General features: G+C 42.9%; 1 protein-coding gene across 22 annotated transcripts in view; it reads left to right on the top strand.

The window, feature by feature from the left end:
- The window catches only part of KIF1A (kinesin family member 1A), a 120,697-nt gene that overhangs the window by 80,404 nt on the left and 21,717 nt on the right, over positions 1-18,576 (top strand). For all 22 annotated transcript variants that reach the window (XM_083505634.1, XM_083505630.1, XM_083505619.1 and 19 more), the window contains 10 exons: positions 1,862-1,947; positions 3,042-3,180; positions 5,152-5,320; positions 5,846-5,936; positions 6,844-6,962; positions 7,512-7,567; positions 10,535-10,643; positions 11,881-11,947; positions 13,221-13,305; positions 14,633-14,738. In XM_083505634.1, the coding sequence (XP_083361760.1) occupies positions 1,862-1,947; positions 3,042-3,180; positions 5,152-5,320; positions 5,846-5,936; positions 6,844-6,962; positions 7,512-7,567; positions 10,535-10,643; positions 11,881-11,947; positions 13,221-13,305; positions 14,633-14,738 (1,027 nt within the window). The remainder of the gene's footprint in view (positions 1-1,861; positions 1,948-3,041; positions 3,181-5,151; positions 5,321-5,845; positions 5,937-6,843; positions 6,963-7,511; positions 7,568-10,534; positions 10,644-11,880; positions 11,948-13,220; positions 13,306-14,632; positions 14,739-18,576) is intronic.

Raw genomic sequence — 18,576 nt, 5'->3', positions numbered from 1 at the left:
AAGATAGTGTGCAGAATTTCATAAGGTGTAAATATATGATCATCCAGTCATATATTTAAAGCTGAGCAGTAGCAATTAATTAATCACAGTGATTAATAGAAGGTGGACTTAAAAATGATTGAAGAGCCTGTTTTCTGAGAGAACAAGAAACAGGTACAGCTCACCACTTCTAGTTGCAGTCATCCAGTGAAGCATACACATGCAGCCATCAAGTGAAGAATATACAGCAGCTCTGTGTTTCAGCCTTTGTAGGTGATACATAATAACACGGGTCCCTGGAATTCAGACCAATTGAGCAGCTTCTAAGGACCAGGTTGAGTCCATCCAATTGCCTATCTCTACCTTATATACCTTAGTTATTACACCAGGGCAGTGTAATATCCCAAGCTAGTATGCTGTGAGCTTCTTCCATGCATAGCCCAGACATGCAGTGTGGTTAACATCAAAAATTATGGGGGAATGGGGAACTGCTGCTACATATGCTGTTTTTCAAGTGCAGAAATCACTGGTATGAATCCTCAGTGTCCATTGTATTTCTGACCAGTTGGGTTCACCTTGATGTATAGGAATGAATGTATATCCTATCTCTATCTATAATTAGTACAAACATAGGCACATCGTTTCAAAGATTTCTAGGGTTATTCTGCATTGCAGCATGTCACAGCTCACGCTGTCATATTACTGCATATATGGATTTTACTGAATTCATACCTAACCATCTACACCTTTGCAACTATAACAGAAGTGAACCTGTGTTTTAAATAGTTGTTCTATGCCCAAAAGACTGTTCCTGGACTGTGTAGGTGTGCCTTCTCTGCATCCTGTTCATGTATAGACTGGGTGTTTGTTATTACACTATAAAATATTTCAAATTAAATGTTTACATAACATGTGTATTTCAAAGCATCGTACGGAGAAATGCACAACCCCATGTCTCTGTCATACAAGGAAAGAGCAATTTAAGCATATCCTGCAAAATTTCACAGGGAGCCTTCTGTCAGTGAAATAAAATGCAATGCCTTATAAGCCAACTGCATTTCTCTGAAGGTGCAGTCACATTTGTGTTGGGCTAAAATAAGGACAGAGCAGCTTGGCCAAAAGATTGTAACTTTGATGGCAAAGAGATGGATTAATTGATGCTTTCTGTTTCCACATTTTTCAGCATCATGCTTAATTTTAGCAGAGGCATTTGCTCTTCCTTGATGTAGTGAAACTTAGACCATCTACTTCCAGTGGTACCTTTCCTCATTCTCATTCATTTGGATGATTCAAGGTGCATCCAGATAACCAAGCATCCCCACTTTTTATATTTCTTTCCTCACAGTGTGGCTGGATAATGGTATTCAGAGAAGAAATTTACCACATGCAGAAATAAACTTGGAGTGATGCCAGTCCAAATGCAGCCACACTTGGTGGCTGACTGTATTTGCCCTGTACAGTTCCCTAGCACTTTCTTGTGGATTAGAGTGTTGTACTAGGAATGGGGAGACCCAGGTTCAAATCCCCCCTCAGCCATGAAGTTCTTGAGGTGACTTTGGGCTATTCATTGTCTCTCAGCCGAATGCACCTCGCAGGGTTACTGTGGGGATTTAATGTGAGGCGGAGAACCTTGCATGCCCTCTTGAGCTGCTTGAAGGAAAGGTGGGATAAAATGTACTCATAAGAAAATATAAACGTGAAAAGATAAGTGAGCAAAAGTGCAATCCTAGGCATTTCTGCTGAGAAGGGAATCCCACTGAGTCCAATGAGGAAGTGGATATAGGACTGCAGCTTAAGAGTTCCTGGCTATGGCTCTCAATCTGTTGGGGAGTCTGAGCTTCTCTTTCATTGCTATAACCTCTTGATGCCTTCCTGTTTCCAGCTGATGAAGAAGCACCAGATTATGGCTCAGGAGTGCGGCAATCTGGAACAGCCAAAATTTCCTTTGATGATCAGCACTTTGAAAAGGTATGCCATGGAAGACAGAACTAGCTGAGCATCATCCCAGATTGTTGATCACACTCAGACCTGAACCTAACTGGTTATAAGTGGCTATTAATTAACCAATTTGCTGTGCAAATTCAGAAGTTTCAGAGGGCTCAGTAGTGTGGCAAAGTAATAATGTTGGTCCCTAGAGACTACTTAGAGTCTGAGTTACAACAAAGCTTGTTGTCTCTTCTGTTCTCTTCTGTTAAACTACCCTGCTCAATTGTATGCCATACCTTCTGTTCTTTGTAATTTATGCCCAAAGCTAAGTAAAAGATGGCTTAAATTTACATGAATTTACATATATTAACATATGGCAAACTGAGAGGCTGGTTTGTTTCTTCTGAGTGACATGGAAACTGACATTAGCGACCTTTGAAGTCTTGGATTTCAGTCCAGATTCTATTAAATGTTTACTATTTAGCAGCAAATACTATATCAGATTATTATTGATAAATATAAAGCTCTACAAGTTTTCCCCCCTTTCTTCCTTGATCATATTTATATTTTATTTCTACCATGTTTGAATAAGAGATACAAAAACAGAAAAAAGGAAAGATGCAATATAAGGGACAGAAGAAACTCGACAGCACTGCTAAATTTCAAAACAGTGTGAATTAACATCTCCTACAATTAACTACAGTTTTCTACAAACTTAATCAATTTAGACAAGAAAATATCCTGCCTATAGGTTTGATAAATATAATATAATTTGGCAATTGATGTATAATCTCATATTTTGTTGTGCCATTTTTCAATAGATGGCACAATGGGTGTTTATTCTCTTGCTAATAAAATTCTAGCTGAGAAGAGATAAGTTAGTCCTACGGTATATGTTCTCATCTTACTGAACTCTTTTGAGTTATTTAATAATGGAACTTCATAGCCCAGAAGTTCCTCTCTTCTTAGATCAGCTGGTTTCACTTGCATCTTGAGCTTGACTTTGTATCTCCCTAACCTCACAGTTTAAAAAGGAGAACAGCAAAACACACCACTGCAAGGGAAACCTAATGACACCACCCAGAACCATCATACCTTTATCTTGTATTCTTTTCCTATCCTTTGTTTCCTTATAGTTCCAGTCTGAGTCCTGTCCTGTAGTGGGAATGTCCCGCTCTGGAACTTCACAGGAGGAGCTGCGTATCGTAGAGGGACAGGGACAAGTAACTGACATAGGACCATCTGCAGATGAAGTCAACAACAACACCTGTGCAGGTGAAGGGGTTTTTTTTAGGTCAGAAAGGGGTTGAGGAACTGTGTGCATAGCAGCAAAAGCCAAAGATTTGAGCCCCTTTTTGGAGCTCCTCATGAAGAACATTGGAAAGCTACATCAACAGCCACTCTGTATTTTCTTGTGGTTGAAAACAGTGAAGCAAATGAGATTTAAAAAGAAGAAGAATGTTTTTAAAAAGATAAGGCTTCCAGGACACTTCCAGACCATTGCTATTTTGGGGTGGGATTCAGTCACATGCCAGGACATTCAGGTTGCACAATTAAAGTTCATTTGGCACTCTAGTGTGACGCGGCAGCTAAAAAAGCCAATACAATTCTGGGCTGCATCAATAGGAGTATAGCATCTAGATCAAGGGAAGTAATAGTGCCACTGTATTCTGCTCTGGTCAGACCTCACCTGGAGTACTGTGTCCAGTTCTGGGCACCAAAGTTCAAGAAGGACACTGACAAACTGGAACGTGTCCAGAGGAGGGCAACCAAAATGGTCAAAGGCCTGGAAACGATGCCTTATGAGGAACGGCTAAGGGAGCTGGGCATGTTTAGCCTGGAGAAGAGGAGGTTAAGGGGTGATATGATAGCCATGTTCAAATATATAAAAGGATGTCATATAGAGGTGGGAGAAAGGTTGTTTTCTGCTGCTCCAGAGAAGCGGACACGGAGCAATGGATCCAAACTACAAGAAAGAAGATTCCACCTAAACATTAGGAAGAACTTCCTGACAGTAAGAGCTGTTTGACAGTGGAATTTGCTGCCAAGGAGTGTGGTGGAGTCCTCCTACTTTGGAGGTCTTTAAGCAGAGGCTTGACAACCATATGTCAGGAGTGCTCTGATGGTGTTTCCTGCTTGGCAGGGGGTTGGACTCGATGGCCCTTGTGGTCTATTCCAACTCTATGATTCTATGATTCTTGCTCAACAAACCCGCTTCCCCTCGGAATCTGACTTTTTGCGAGGAAAGTGACTGAAAATGCATGGAAAGTGTGGGATAACATTTGCTTGACACTACACGGTATCACTTGGAACAAATGCTCAATAAACAGTCAGTGTGGTCTAACCTTGCAGACTTTGTCCAAACAAATCAGTATGAATGCACAGTAAACAGGTTGTCTGGAAGCAAAACCTAGTGTGTGTACTGATTGAGAGAGGAAAAAAATCGTATTGTGTGGCCATGTTTCTGTTATGTTTGATGTGCTTTTTCCTGGCATCACTCCCACTAACACTAATGCACTAATGGTGCATGCTGACAAACACAGAGCCCAACTAGGCTACTGAGAAACAATAGGGAGGTATCAGCATTTTAAGGGAAACCCTCATGTTAACAGAAGTACATTTAAAACACACACACACACACACACACACACACACACACACACGAAGAGGCAACCTTTTTTTCCAAACAGTGCAATGAGGACTGAGTATGCTCAATAACTTCAGAATATTAGGTTCCAGTAGGAAAAGTAAACAGCAAACTGGTGTGAGAGAGTAGAGTGCTCTGACTGAGCTTGCTACAGCTTTTGCTATCCTGGAGGAAAGTTAGCCAGATAGCAGGAAACGTGAACAGGAATGCTCCTCCTAGGAGATGATTATACACTACAGCATTTTACTGCAAGTTCCACTTGTGAGAATTAGGAACCTAGGAGGCTGCTTTCTACCAATTCAGATCTTTGGCCATCTAGCCCAATATTGTGAACACTGGCTGGCAGCTGCTCTCCAGGGTTTCAGACAGGAGTCATTCCAACCCTACCTAGCAAAGCCATAGAATTCAGCTGTTGTGCCCACCGTGCTATTTTGTACAGGAAAGTCCACCAATGGGACAAGCAAGCTTTTTCCTTCCAGTGTCCAGGACGTCTTCTTCTGCTCTCACTTTGATGTGTGCACCATTTAGGATATGAGGAAGCATCTGCTTTATACCAATGAGGAAATGTCCTTTATAACTTTAATATTCTATTTCTCCAGCCACCCCTGAGGATCTTCTCCTGGACAGTTCAGAGAAGTCTGTGGTGGATGGGCCTTTAGAGGCAGCCCTTGAGCACCTGAAGCTGGGCAGCATCTTCACTTTCAGAGTGACAGTTTTGCAGGCATCTAGCATCTCAGCAGAATATGCAGACATCTTCTGCCAGTTTAAGTGAGTTACAGTCTTCCCTTCTCTATTTGCCCTTTGCCCATTTCAGATAACCTTAGGAGATTGTGGTTTCTCCTCCCTTTGCCCCTCGGTGGCTATCCCATTCTTTTCAGATGGGAGAACCTAGATTGACAGAAGTTGATTCCTGACAGCCAAAACGTTTTAGCATTTAGAAGGCTAAAGGATGGAGGTTAGAGTATAGATACCAGACCTTCCTTTGGTGGAAGACATTAATTATTACAGGAGAAGAGGAGGACAGCAAAGAACTATGAGGGATCCCTGCATGATGGGGTGAGGAACCCTTTAAGGATTATTCCCCCTCAGGTCCTTGTCCTACTGGCCTTTCAGTATGTGAGTGCCCCCAACAGGAACATAGCACTCAAAGTATAGGAAGCCTCAGTGGTGACCATCAGACCTCAACTGAGCTAGTGTTTAATGGTCTTCCTGTGTAGCAATATGCAACTGTGGAACATACCTGTGATAAATATATTCAATAACAACAACAATAAAACTTGTATTTCTTCACAGCTTTATCCACCGCCATGATGAGGCCTTCTCCACAGAACCCTTGAAGAACACTGGGCGAGGCCCACCCCTTGGCTTCTATCATGTACAAAACGTAAGTATAGAATCTGAGAAGGCTTCATTTTGACAACTCCATGGGCAGCACCTGCATCCAGGGTGGAAATAGCCTCTGGTAGAGCAGATTTGTGATTGCCATAGAGATGGTATTAATGGTGACACCTTTAATGTCAGGCAACAGTACTTGAAACAGCCTGATTAACAAGGATATGAAAAAATACATTGTTCTGGATTCAGGGTGCCATCCTTATACGAAGAATGAAGCAAGCTTTTCATTTTGTGCATAATTGGTGACCTCCTTCTGGATGAAAAAGAGCCATCAATAACAATGATTGCCATTCAAGCTGAAAGCTGTATTATAGGCATATTATAGCTTGTTAACTATAATCTGTATTGCATAATTCTATGTGCTGCAACAGCAAACAAGTATTCAAGATGAGGCACAACCATTGCACCAGCACACCATGCCCTGTGTCACATGCTCTACTTGCTGCTGCTTCTGTTTATCATTGGTATAAACACTTGGAATTTGCAAAGTGCTTTGCAATCTTTATGGTGTTCACCCTCATAAGTCAACATCATTATCATCACACAGCTAGAGAACTAAGCTGAGAGGCCATCATTTTGCCAGATCAGTCTATTGCAAACTTAACATAAAAACATGACCAGAGCGCTGCTGAATTCAACCAATGGCCATGTAGTCCGTGTATAAATCTGTGAAATGAAGTAATAAATATCTGTGCACAAGTACCACTTTTAGTTTATAATTTTACTAAGAATATTAGTAGTAGCAGTAGTAGTACTAGTACTGAGTGCCTTTCATTTGCCATGTAACTAATGTTAACCATAAACTTTGCTGAAATAAATTTTGCTTAAGTGAATGTGACCTTGTAGATATTCTATTTCAAATGGCTTTTCTTCTTCTTTTCTTTCCTTTCTCTTAGATTGCAGTGGAGGTCACCAAATCTTTCATTGAGTATATCAAGAGCCAGCCAATTGTCTTTGAGGTATTTGGACACTATCAGCAGCATCCTTTCCCACCTCTCTGCAAGGATGTCCTCAGGTAAGTGTCACCTCCACAACAACTGCCATTGCCATAGGATTAATCTCTCACTGGCTTTGGGGTTTGCCCTACTTTAGCCCAGATTATGTCCATTTTGCAATATGCAAAGTCTGTGGCTGCAGCAGTAAGAACAATGGGGCTCTCTTCATTGGCCTTATTTTGATCAGGTTCATGTGTTCAGTGGCAAGGATCGATGGTGAATTTTCAGAACTGCCTTGCAGTTTGTTGTATGTTAGAACAACTAAAGCATGCTCAGGTATATAAGGGCAGATGCTGCTTTTACATTTACATCGTTAGAGCTCAAAAAGTCTTGGTCTGGTCAAAGAGTACAAGTCTGACACTCAGCTGGACTAGACGAATCAAGTCTTGGTTGCAACTTCTGATTCTTGGGTAGGTAAAGAGTTGGAGCAACTGCTTAGTACCCTATCAGCTCATGTTCAGGTCCTATTATTTGACCAAGCACAAATTCCTACGTTGGGCCTACGTTGATATATTCTAATTTCTTCTCCCTGTGTTCCCTTTTTAAAATTAGTGTTTCTTTCTCTACAGCCCCCTAAGACCATCCCGGCGCCATTTCCCTCGGGTCATGCCATTATCCAAACCAGGTAGGAGAGAAATTGCTTTTCATTTAGCATGCTTGTAAATAGAAATGTAGGAACCAAAAGGATAGGAGAAGCAGCTGCAGTCTCATGGAATGGCTGCTGCCAGGGATGAAAGAATGTGATGGAGCAGGTCTCTCAGCAGAGCCAGCGAAGTGACCTGAGCATGCCCCATAGCTGTGGCATATTGAATACCCTCCATTTTAAGTTGGGGGGGGGTCCTCTTTTTTGCTCAGGAGCTGTATGCTGCTTTGTTCCAGCAATGGAATATACATCTTCAGCAAGTTTCTAAGTTTTTGCCTTTTCCACAGCTCTCTCTAGCAGTGAGGCTAAACTTGAGCTGTGCACACACCATACATTTAGAGTACACTTAAAGCACAAAGTCACTCCCCTCCCCCCCCCAAAAAAATTAATAGGACGTTAATTTGTTAACAGTGCTGGAAATTGTAGCTCTATGAGGGGTAAACTACAGTTCCCATGATTGTTTGGAGGAAGCCATGTGCTTTAAATATATGGTGTGCACGCTGTCTAGGCCTGCTCCATTCCTTTCTTTTATCACTATAGATGGTTTGTTGATAACACGGTGATAGCCACGTACAGCATTACTGTCACCAGTATGTCTCACCCCCACTGCTGAGTATCTGTCTAACGTGATAAATGCTTGGCTGGCTTCCTCATTCTTCCACATTGTGGTTCTGAATGGCACACTATATTTTAAGGCTATAGGGGTTTGCAAGCACTGGATGAGCTGCTTATGTATTTTGTTTAGGCTGCATCGTGTTTCTGTGCATAATTGTTTCATATTGTATTGTGCTCTCTGTTTGCCTCTCTGTTTCCCCTGTGAAGAACAAGAGAGATCCCTCCTGATGATTAAGGGTCTGATACCCAACGTGCTTGCTGGCCAGCTCCTGGAAACATTCTCTGGACACATGTTGTATGCTGCCAGCACAGCCTCCTCTTTCCTCATCAGAGAGGGGGAGGATCCCAGCACCACACCATCCCTCTTACTTGGGAACTGTGTTGTGAAAAAGGCTCAGAAGCCTGGTTGGTCCCTGGACAAAGCTTTGGAAGGCCCAGACTCAGGGATCTTGACTTGGAGGGCTCCTGAGAAAGGCACCAATACACTACTCAGGAGGACAGGAAAAAAGGGGACACCATAAAGCAGTGTAATTGCATTGCTTTCCCAAGTTTAGTTTGTATAGTGTCTTGAATGAATCCACAACATATGTGAGTCCCTCACAGGATGACTTTGATCCCTGAGTCAACGGGATATTCCATTCTGCTGTGTGCAGTGTTCTATGTGATTTCCTGTTACCTCTTTCTTCTGGGCTCTGTGTGTGTGTGTGTGTCTTGTGTGCTTATATTTATTTATGGGCTGTTAGTGCAGCTCACGGGATTCAGTGATGGTGTTTTGCCATTCATTCTTCTCTTAAATAAGGGGTAAGGAAACCTGTGGCCCTCCAGATGTTGCTTGACTACAACTCCCATGATGTTGGCTAGGGCTGATGGGAATTGTGGCTGTCCTGATGCTTCTGTACTCCATGTTCCCCATACCTGTCTTCAGTGTTTGGCCACTCCCAATAGATTTGAAAATGCTTAAGGATAGGGATATAAATGCATATAAATCCATAACTGTACACAGCACCTTACAGAATAGCATTGGGGGGGGGGGGAGCAAAGACAGAAAACCTAACTTGAGACATTTGCAATTTCACCAGTGAGGAACACAAGTAGAGGGAAATGAAAAGTTCCACTTGAGATGCCTAATGGAATTGATTTCTGGAGTCATAGGACATGGTACAATAGATCTCCTCAGAGTGTCTCAAAGTTCAGGCATGCAGAATTGCTGTCTATATGTATGCTAGTCGACCACAATATTTTCCAAACATCCACTCCAGAAAAAATGCCTCTAGCTCTTAATAATATGCTTATTTACCTACATGGTTCTTCTTTTACACCACTTAACAATGCCGTGAGCATTAGCCATCCCCCTTTCTTTGTGTGTCTTGTGTCTTTCATGAAAATCTTTAAGCCCAGTCCTTCTTGTTTGTCATTCAGAGAGACTGCATTGCTGATGAAAACAAACTAAGACTTTGTTTTCATATATGTGGGTCTGTTGATCTCAATGCAGGAGAAGATGTGTTTTGTGTGTGCTTATGCATTTGCTTACAGAGCCCCATCCACCTTCCTCTTTGTATATCTGGGTCCAAAAGCCTTCTTCAAACATTAATGGATCTTACCATTGACTCTTTCTAAATTTTACATAGTAAGTGTTGGTGTAACTGGCTGCCCTGCCCTTGCTGTGCTGTGGGCCTTGTCCATATTTGAGCATTATGTAGCTGTTAATCCACCCCCCCCCATTTGAATTAGACCTCTGCCTTCTCAGTTGATACCAATAGGAGTTCCCTTTCATGTTTGCTCCCACCTTCTACTTTGTTGGTTCTATTATGCCAATTAAATGCTATGAAAAAATTATGTGGTTTGCTTGTGATTTTGTGCAAATTTGAGAGTTCCAAAGAAAAAATATAGATAAGGCTATGCTCCTGCATTCAGGAGTACTTCAGAAATAGTTGGGCATGAAAATAAATGAAAGCATTAAAAAAATAGCGGGTGTGAAAAGGGGAGTAGCAGAAAATGATGATTGATCCACCTACACCCAAACCCTGAAACAAATATTCTGAAATCCCAAGTGCGATTGTTTGGAGCCTGATTCCCGCCCCCCCCCCCCAATTTATTGGATCATCCCCATTTCAGGTAAACCTGAATTTGCAGGGGGGAAGCATTGAGATTGGTGTTCTTTAAGGGTAACATCATGTGGACTACATAAATCAAATGGGAATGCGAACAGCTGCATACACACTGTAAACTCCAATGTGGACAAGCCCAAGCTGTGAAGCCAGTCTACAATCTGAGAAGATAGGGCTTGTTTGCCCTTATCTTTAGCCTCTAATTCCAATTTTTTTTCCTTTGCAGTGCCTGCAACCAAACTGAGTGCCATGACAAGGCCCAGCATTGGCCCCTGCCAGTGCAAGTATGATCTGATGGTTTTCTTTGAAATCTGTGAGCTTGAGGCCAATGGCGAGTAAGTGTCTATATTTGTCAATGGATCAGTGGGATGGGGATAGCTTTCTTTTCTAGGAGACATAATTTGATCATCCTACCTGAAACTTGTCTTAGGAATGACTTAGGAGACTTCTTAGGAACGTGCTCATTTAGTCCTCTTATTCTTTATTTTGCTGAGTCGTGCACATGCAAGTTAGAAACAAGCTACATATTTGCAAAGCATTGTACCGAGAATTTGGGATACAAAACCTATATGTAAAAGTCAAGCTGTGGGTGAATAGTTGCCTAATGAGAAAAGAGTATCGGTTACGGTATATCACAAATAATTGAACTGAATATCCTTATGCCGCTATGGATAGAATAATCTTAATTTTCGTTCTCTCAGTTTCTCATTTTTCCAAACTTTAATTCAGTTCTCTGCATTCTGCAACAATTTGCAATTCCTCCCCACCAAAAAAACCCCTCATGTAAATTCATTGACATCTTAGTGCAAATTTCTCCTAAGAAACAGTCTGTTTCCCTTAATACAGTATAATGCATTTCTGCGTGTTATTTTTTTCCTAATATTTTCATTTCCCTGCCCCCCTTCCCTTAATGTATACATTTTTGTAAACATTGCTTGGGAGAACTACTTTGCAGAATTTGGATAAATGCAGGTTTTGAAGGTTAGCTGTGCTTTGGTTCACATATTGTTTCAGAAATTGCAAAATTGATAGATTCAGCTTTAAATGCATACTGCATCAAAATTCTCCACCATTCCTACATGCCACACAGTATGATCATACCCTTTTTTCTGGGTGTGGTCTGTGCAGGATCAAGAGCAGTTTGCTGCCTTAATCCTGCATGCCCTCCTGCTGAGTGACTGTGAAGCAGTCTGAAAGCCTCTCTCTCTCTGTGTTTCCCCGTTTCTTATCTGCTTTTGCCCTTCTCCCACAAGGCAAAGGATAGACTGATGCAAATAAACCTAGCATTGACCCTGAAGTTGTGGAGACCACTGTGGTGTGTTCTGTAGCAATTGTCCCTGTCTGCAATGTGGGGCCTTTGATGGGATGCGGGCTCAGGGCATCCCATAACACAGGCTGAATGCATTTGGTGCAAATACAATGTTCAGTGAACTTGTTCAAAAAATACAGGCATGGTAGCATGGGCAACACAGGCAAGGATATCTAAGAGTGTGTTTCACTTACACTGTTTGGGGGACTTGGTGCTGTGGGCTGACATTCCACATCCTGTCTCACTGTAGCTTTCTTTTATAGCTACATCCCTGCTGTTGTGGATCATCGTGGAGGAATGCCCTGCCATGGAACATTCCTTCTACACCAGGTATTTTCTTCCCCAATACCCAAACTCATTGGCTCTTTTCTGTAATGATATTTTTGTTAGGTTCAGTTCTACATCCAAAAATTACTGAAGGTGGGTAGTGAAACACCGATAAAAACACAAGCCTCCTGCCATGTTTAACTAAGCATCTTTGGGCACAGACCTGGAATGGCAGACTCTGGACACACATGAAGAGGTGCATGAGAAGGAATGGGGTGGGGATGCTAAGACAGTGAGGAAAAAAAGCTCTCTCCTGTCAAAAAGGAATCTCAACTGCTGTCAGAGACTGGAGAGAGCTCAGAGCCATGGCCTGGGGTGGCTAAACAGGATTCAGAGGAGCAGGAGGTTCTGGCGTTATCTCCCAGAGCCATGTGATGCCTCCCCTGGTGAGAACAGGTGCACCAACCCCAATGGAGTGTGCACCTGTAGGCTACACATTTTTGCGAAACTAATTCTTGCTAATAAGGTGTGTGTTTCATCTTGGCAATCAAGCTTGTTGGGTTTAGAACTTTGTGTCCTGATATTAGACTGTTATCTGGCCTTGCTCCTAGCTCGGTTAACTTCTTCATTCCATTTGTAGGAGCCACGAGACCGAGTTAGCACTTGCTCACTGCTGCACCTTACGCTCTCACTCTACTGGTTTGCCATAAATTTGTTTTTCATGCTGAGCAGTACATAGAATCTTTTGTCAGGAAAGGAAATGGGAGAGGTTCAACTGTGCTCTGCGCTGCAGATTACCTCCTTTAAAATGCCTCCTCCTTTTTTTAAAAAAAGTATTTTTTATTGCTTTTCTTCTTATAGGTTAAACAACAGCACATATGCAACAAAATATACCCTCCCCCTTAGTAACTATGATGCAGCACAGTGCAATGAAAGAGGAGTAACACAGAATCAAAATTGAAAGCAGCCAAAAGTTTTGATATGCTGTAGGAAGTCTGTTGTATATCTTGCTCATACGCATAATAAAGCAGTGCCCAAATGACCCTTTTAAATGAGGTTATCCTCAAGACAAACTGTATTTATTTGCCTATCTTAGCAAAGCACTTGTCAAATAGACTATGTGGCTAGCACTGTAGATTGCCTCATTTAAGGGCCAGTTTATAAGAGGCGACCTGTTATAGGAGCCATGTCCTTCTCCCTCTCTTGGCCAATATTTTTGCCCCTGTTCATGCACATATCCTTTTGCAAAGGGCAAAACCCACCCAGTGCTGCTCATTGCTTAGCTGAAGTTCTCATAACCACTGCCTCCTTTCTCTTTGGGCATGGTGGATGACAGGGTATCCAGAGGAGGATCACCGTCACCCTGGTGCATGAGACAGGGAGCCACATTCGCTGGAAAGAAGTGCGGGAGCTGGTTGTGGGTAAGTAAAGCTTGTGTCTACCCTTTCTTGTATCTCCTAGCCAAGGGGGTGGAGTCTCAGGCCCAGGAGTACAAAATGACCTCCCGGGCTTCTCAAAATGGGCCATGTCGTCTCATGGGTCCGGCTTTTTTGATGGGCTTGGATGTGATAATGCAGATGGTTTGCCTAGATGGAGGGTGAAGATATATGGATGTTGTGTGCACAGGGCTGAAAACCTCATGGATTTTGTGCGGCTGGAATGAACAGGGCAATGGTAGTTCACTTCCATTGGAACTGGTAGGGCAGAAGGCAGGAAGGCCAACAGGAAGTAGAGGCAGGCAGAACCAACTTGCTTTAGTTTTGTCTCTGTTCTCCTCCCTGCCAAATTCTACAAGGGCAGCCCTGAGTCTTAAAGAGTAGAAAGCTGATAGCTGGTGCCACTCCTTGGGCTGATTGTAAGTAAGAAGGCAGGCAGGTGGGGGTTAGATGAGGCCAGATGGAGGTTAGTGGGGCAGTGCCCTAATTGATCAAATGCTCCAACTTTCACTAGTACAGGAGTAAGAGTCACATCCATTGCTCTGCTAATTTTTGCCTCTAGCCCCACCCACCAATGGCATGTGGCTCCTGGAAGGTTCCCCATGAGGGAATGCAATACTAAGTCTGAAAATGATTCTCCACCCCTGTTGTGGCCAAATGGTTGCCTGAACCGAGCAGCCCCTTACTCCCATTGACTCCAGAGAGGTTTATAGACACAAATGCTATGTGCTGAGCATCAAAAGCAGTGCTCCGAGACCTTAAGTAGGCCCCTGAGCATTCTTACTGACTTGTAGACAGTCTGTACTCTGGAGATCTGTGTCTTATTCTGGTATGTGGTGCAGTGAAAACCATTCAAAATGGTATTTATATATTGTGAGGAGCTATTCTGCCCCTAGAACCTCAGGGGCTGTGAGGCTACTATACCAGGGAATTTATGTTGCTTATGCAGGCAGATTTTGAGAAGTCTCCAAATTATAGTGGTGTGGTAGGCTTGCTGCCTCTTATTTGTTCCAGGGCAGCATGGATCTGTACAGTGGTACCTCGGGTTACATACGCTGGCGCAGCAGGAGGCCCCATTGGCTAAAGTGGTGCTTCAGGTTAAGAACAGTTTCAGGTTAAGAACAGACCTCCAGAACGAATTAAGTACTTAACCCGAGGTACCACTATTTAGTGAGAGAAACAAAAATGTTGCAGCAATATGATTTTCTTAATAGCTACAGCTTGACAGGATCACCACATTGATAGGCTGAAAAATATACCTGTGTTTGAGTTCCCTCAGGAATAAACTGTATGTGGTGTTTTCTGCTTTTAGGTCGGATTCGGAACACCCCAGAAGGAGATGAATCCCTCATTGACCCCAACATCCTATCTCTGAACATCCTGTCATCAGGATACATCCGCCCCTCCCAGGATGATCGGTGAGTCTGGCCACAAAGCATGCTCTGCTCATTTAACCTGAGGCAAACATGACCTCCCTGTAGATTTTCAGGGAGTGTATGTACCTAAATATATATTGAGGGGGGGCATTTCTCTGAAGGCCCCCCCCTTTACTGCAGTACGGACAGCCAGTGAGCTAAAGCGATGCTGAGGCTAGCTAAGTAACGGGACTACAGTGTCCAAGTAGCAGAAAGAGAAAGCAACAGTGGTCCAAAATATTTTCCCTAAGCATCCCTCTGATTGAGAAGAGTTTTACCGGGCTGGTAACAAAGATTCCAGCCAAACAGGCCTAATTTTTCCTGTTTGGCCTTGGCCATGAACATCCATCACCTTATCACTGAATGTCCAGTGAATTAGAACCATATCAGAAGCTACTTTGTACTAGGCTCAGACTATTTGTCCATTTAGCCCATAATTGTCTATGACTGACAGCTTCTCTTCAGGGTTTGAGGCAGAGATCTCTCCTACCACATGCTAACCAATATTTTAAACAGCCACACATAGAATTGGGGACTTTCTGTGTGCAAATATTGTGCTCTACCAATAATCAATGGTCTTACCCCATACATACAGAATTTTTGGATTTGCCTGTGGTATGCTGTTCCTTACACATTAGCAAAAATCACATTATTGCCTATCACTGCTCCTTGTTCATGCACTAAGAGCTGGTTTTCTGGGGAAAAGATAGAACAGGACTGTTGAAAGTTGGCACCAGCTGCTTGGAGATGTTTTGCTTCCTTGGAGCTGGAATAGCAATGCTTGCACCAAGCACATTATCACCAGGGCAAATTCAGAATATGCTGGGACGCGGGTGGTGCTGTGGTCTAAACCACTGAGCCTCTTAGGCTTGCCAATCGGAAGGTCAGTGGTTCTAATCCACGTGACAGGGTGAGCTCCCGTTGCTCTGTCCCAGCTTCTGCCAACCTAGCAATTCAAAAGCATACCAGTCCAAATAGATAAATAGGTACCGCTGCGGCGGGAAGGTAAACAGCGTTTCTGTGTGCTCTGGCACTTGTCACGGTGTCCTGTTGTGCCAGAAGCAGTTTAGTCATGCTGGCCACATGACCTGGAAAGCTGTCTGTGAATAAACGCCAGCTCCCTCGGCCTGAAGCGAGATGAGCGCCACACCCCATAGTTGCCTTTGACTGGAGTTAACCAAGGGTCATTTACCTTTACCTATTATTATTATTATTATTATTATTATTATTATCCATTCCATTTCTATATCATTTTATATTTAAACAAAAATATCGCAAAGCGGTTTACAACACATTGAAACATCAAATAAAAGAATCCAGAATAAAACATTACCGAAGAAAGTCAAATATAAAGTATAGATTCAAAGCAATATAATGTAATTATCTTAAATATTTCAAAACAAAACATTACAAAGGAGGTCAAGTATAAAATGCACATTAAATAAAACAGTATAATTAGCAAGAAAATAAAATATTATCATAAGCATAGAATATATCTGCTGCTGTTGCTGCCCATCCTGTCAATGGTGGTTCATTGTGGGAGATGGCTGTGAAAGCTCAGGTTCAATGACCTGGGTCTGCACTAAGACAGCCAGGATGGTAATGCATTGTAACAGTTATAATTCCTAAGATGAAGGACTGAGTTTGGTCCCATGGATGGGGCACTCATGCTACTATGTCAGGAGAACAACAGGCAAGAGGCAACACGGCTTCCAATCTCAGTTTCTTTCACTTTTTTGGGTGGTGGGTGGGGAATATCCCTTTCCATGTCTCCTGTAGTTGTGTGGCTACTCCATTTTTACTGAAGCGTCCCAGGCTGGTCCCTCAATACTCATCTCCATTCAGACATTTAACATAACATCATTTATCCTGACCCTCTGGCAAAAGAAACCACTCATCACGAGCTTGTATGGTTGAGCTGTGAACAATAAAAATGCGGGTTGCGGACGAGGCAATGTGTTAGTATGTGATGTGTGAAAAACAGAAGATGCCAAAGAAATGCTGGAAGAGAAGACAGATTGTCTGAGGTGAGTTACCCTAGGACAAAGGTTATGCAGTAGGGAGGTTCACACAGCCTGCTCTCCAGTGCTGAAACAATGGGTGAAAGGGGTTGTGGGGCCACACAGGCTAGCTCTGCCCTTTTCCTGTGCTGTCTGAATGTATGGATGGTGGGGAAGCATTTCATCAGGCTTAGCTGTGGCTCACGTCAGTCATGGAGGCAAGGCTAGCCCATAGCTTATACCCCCTCACCCATTTTTTCAACACTGCAAGGAAGACTGGCATGTGAACTTCCTAATGTTAACAATTGAGCAAAGACTCTTTTTAGTATTCACCTCTAATGGCGTTTCTCTTCCAAATAGGCAAGCAATATATAAATGACAAATAAACTGAAATGTTAAAAAACCAAGGAGTGGAATTCCATGTTGTGCTATGATGAACATTCTGTCTGCACAAACATTGCAGCTTGCCAGACAGAACAAGCCCCCCACCATGTGCTGTTCTGGAAATTTTGCTGACACCCTTGAGTCAATTTTGGGGTACTGTATGTGGGAGGAGGAGGGGGGGAAGCCTGTTGCACAAGCAGAAGTCATTGTGCAGGGGTTCCAGTGATAGGGCTGATTAAGTGAACCCAACCCAGAAAAATCAATGAAAAGAGGGCCAACCAGCATATAGCAGTGTCTCTCTGAAACAGTAGCTGCTAAAGACCTGCTCCGTGGATTAAGAGGGAGGAGTTGCAGTTATGGAAAAGTATTTCCAAATGGCAGTTTCTTTAGCAACAGACACAGCATGCACAAGCAAAATAGGAAGAACCTCACAGCAAAAGTAACTGCTGTCATGAGTGTTCAAAGTGATCTTCCCTAGTTTTGCTCAACAGTTGCTGCTCCCCCTGTGACAATCTTGTGAGTACATTTGGCTATTAGGGATAAGCACAGCAAACCTGGTTTGCAAGTGCCCAGCTTGTCGGCATGCCAGCCACCTGCAAAAGTTCTAGGAGCACTGAATAAAGCTGACATTAAAGATTTTCTGTAGTTGTATGGTGGATATTGTTCAGTAAAAGAACGGAGTCATCCTGGATGTGCAGTCCATTTAGGTAATTCTGCATATTGGATTGGATATCCCTAGTGTGGGGATGGGGGACCAGTGGCCCTTTCAGTGTTGCTGGATTACAACTCCCATCTTCCCTGGTCACTGGCCATGCTGGCTGGGGCTGATGGGAATTGTAGTCCAGCAACACTGGAAGGTCACATGTTGCCCACCCCACTGTACTGCATATTCTGGGAATGGATTTTTCTGCTTCTTTCTTACTCAGGCTCTCAGCAGAATACTTGAACATGACTTTTCAAATCAACTAACAAAGCATTCATATGCTTTAGGACATGTTCGGGTTGTTTCATTTACAACATTTATCAATTTCTCTGGCAAAGCAGCATAACTCATTAAAATTCATTTTTTTAAGAAAGCAATTAAAACTCAAAAGTGTCAAGAACAATAAAAAGGTTTATCCTGGGTCATGAAGCACCTGTCAGGTTGCTTGGGGAGGGATAGGAATCACATATACAGAGCATTCATGTTTTGGTTCTTCCTCTCTGGATCTGTGCCTGGCATAAGAGCATTATTCTCAGCTGCCTGCATGGATGAGAACTGAATTGTTGGCTGATGCCTCAGAGTTTGCTAGCAGGATGGCCAGATTTTGCAGGAGGAGGACAATCTAGAGCAACTGAGGAAGACAATGGACAATTTACCATCTTCCAGAGTCTCCACCCTTCAGTTCTGCATGGGCTCTGGGGGCTTGCTTTGGGTCTTGATGTTGCTGAAGCGAGAAGGGTGGGAACCTACCTAA

The sequence above is a fragment of the Podarcis liolepis genome (assembly GCF_965112155.1).
Source record: "Podarcis liolepis genome assembly, chromosome: 5".
NCBI lineage: Eukaryota > Metazoa > Chordata > Lepidosauria > Squamata > Lacertidae > Podarcis > Podarcis liolepis.
The sequence above is the reverse complement of the archived record's forward strand: the minus strand, read 5'-3'. Positions and strand labels throughout refer to the sequence as shown.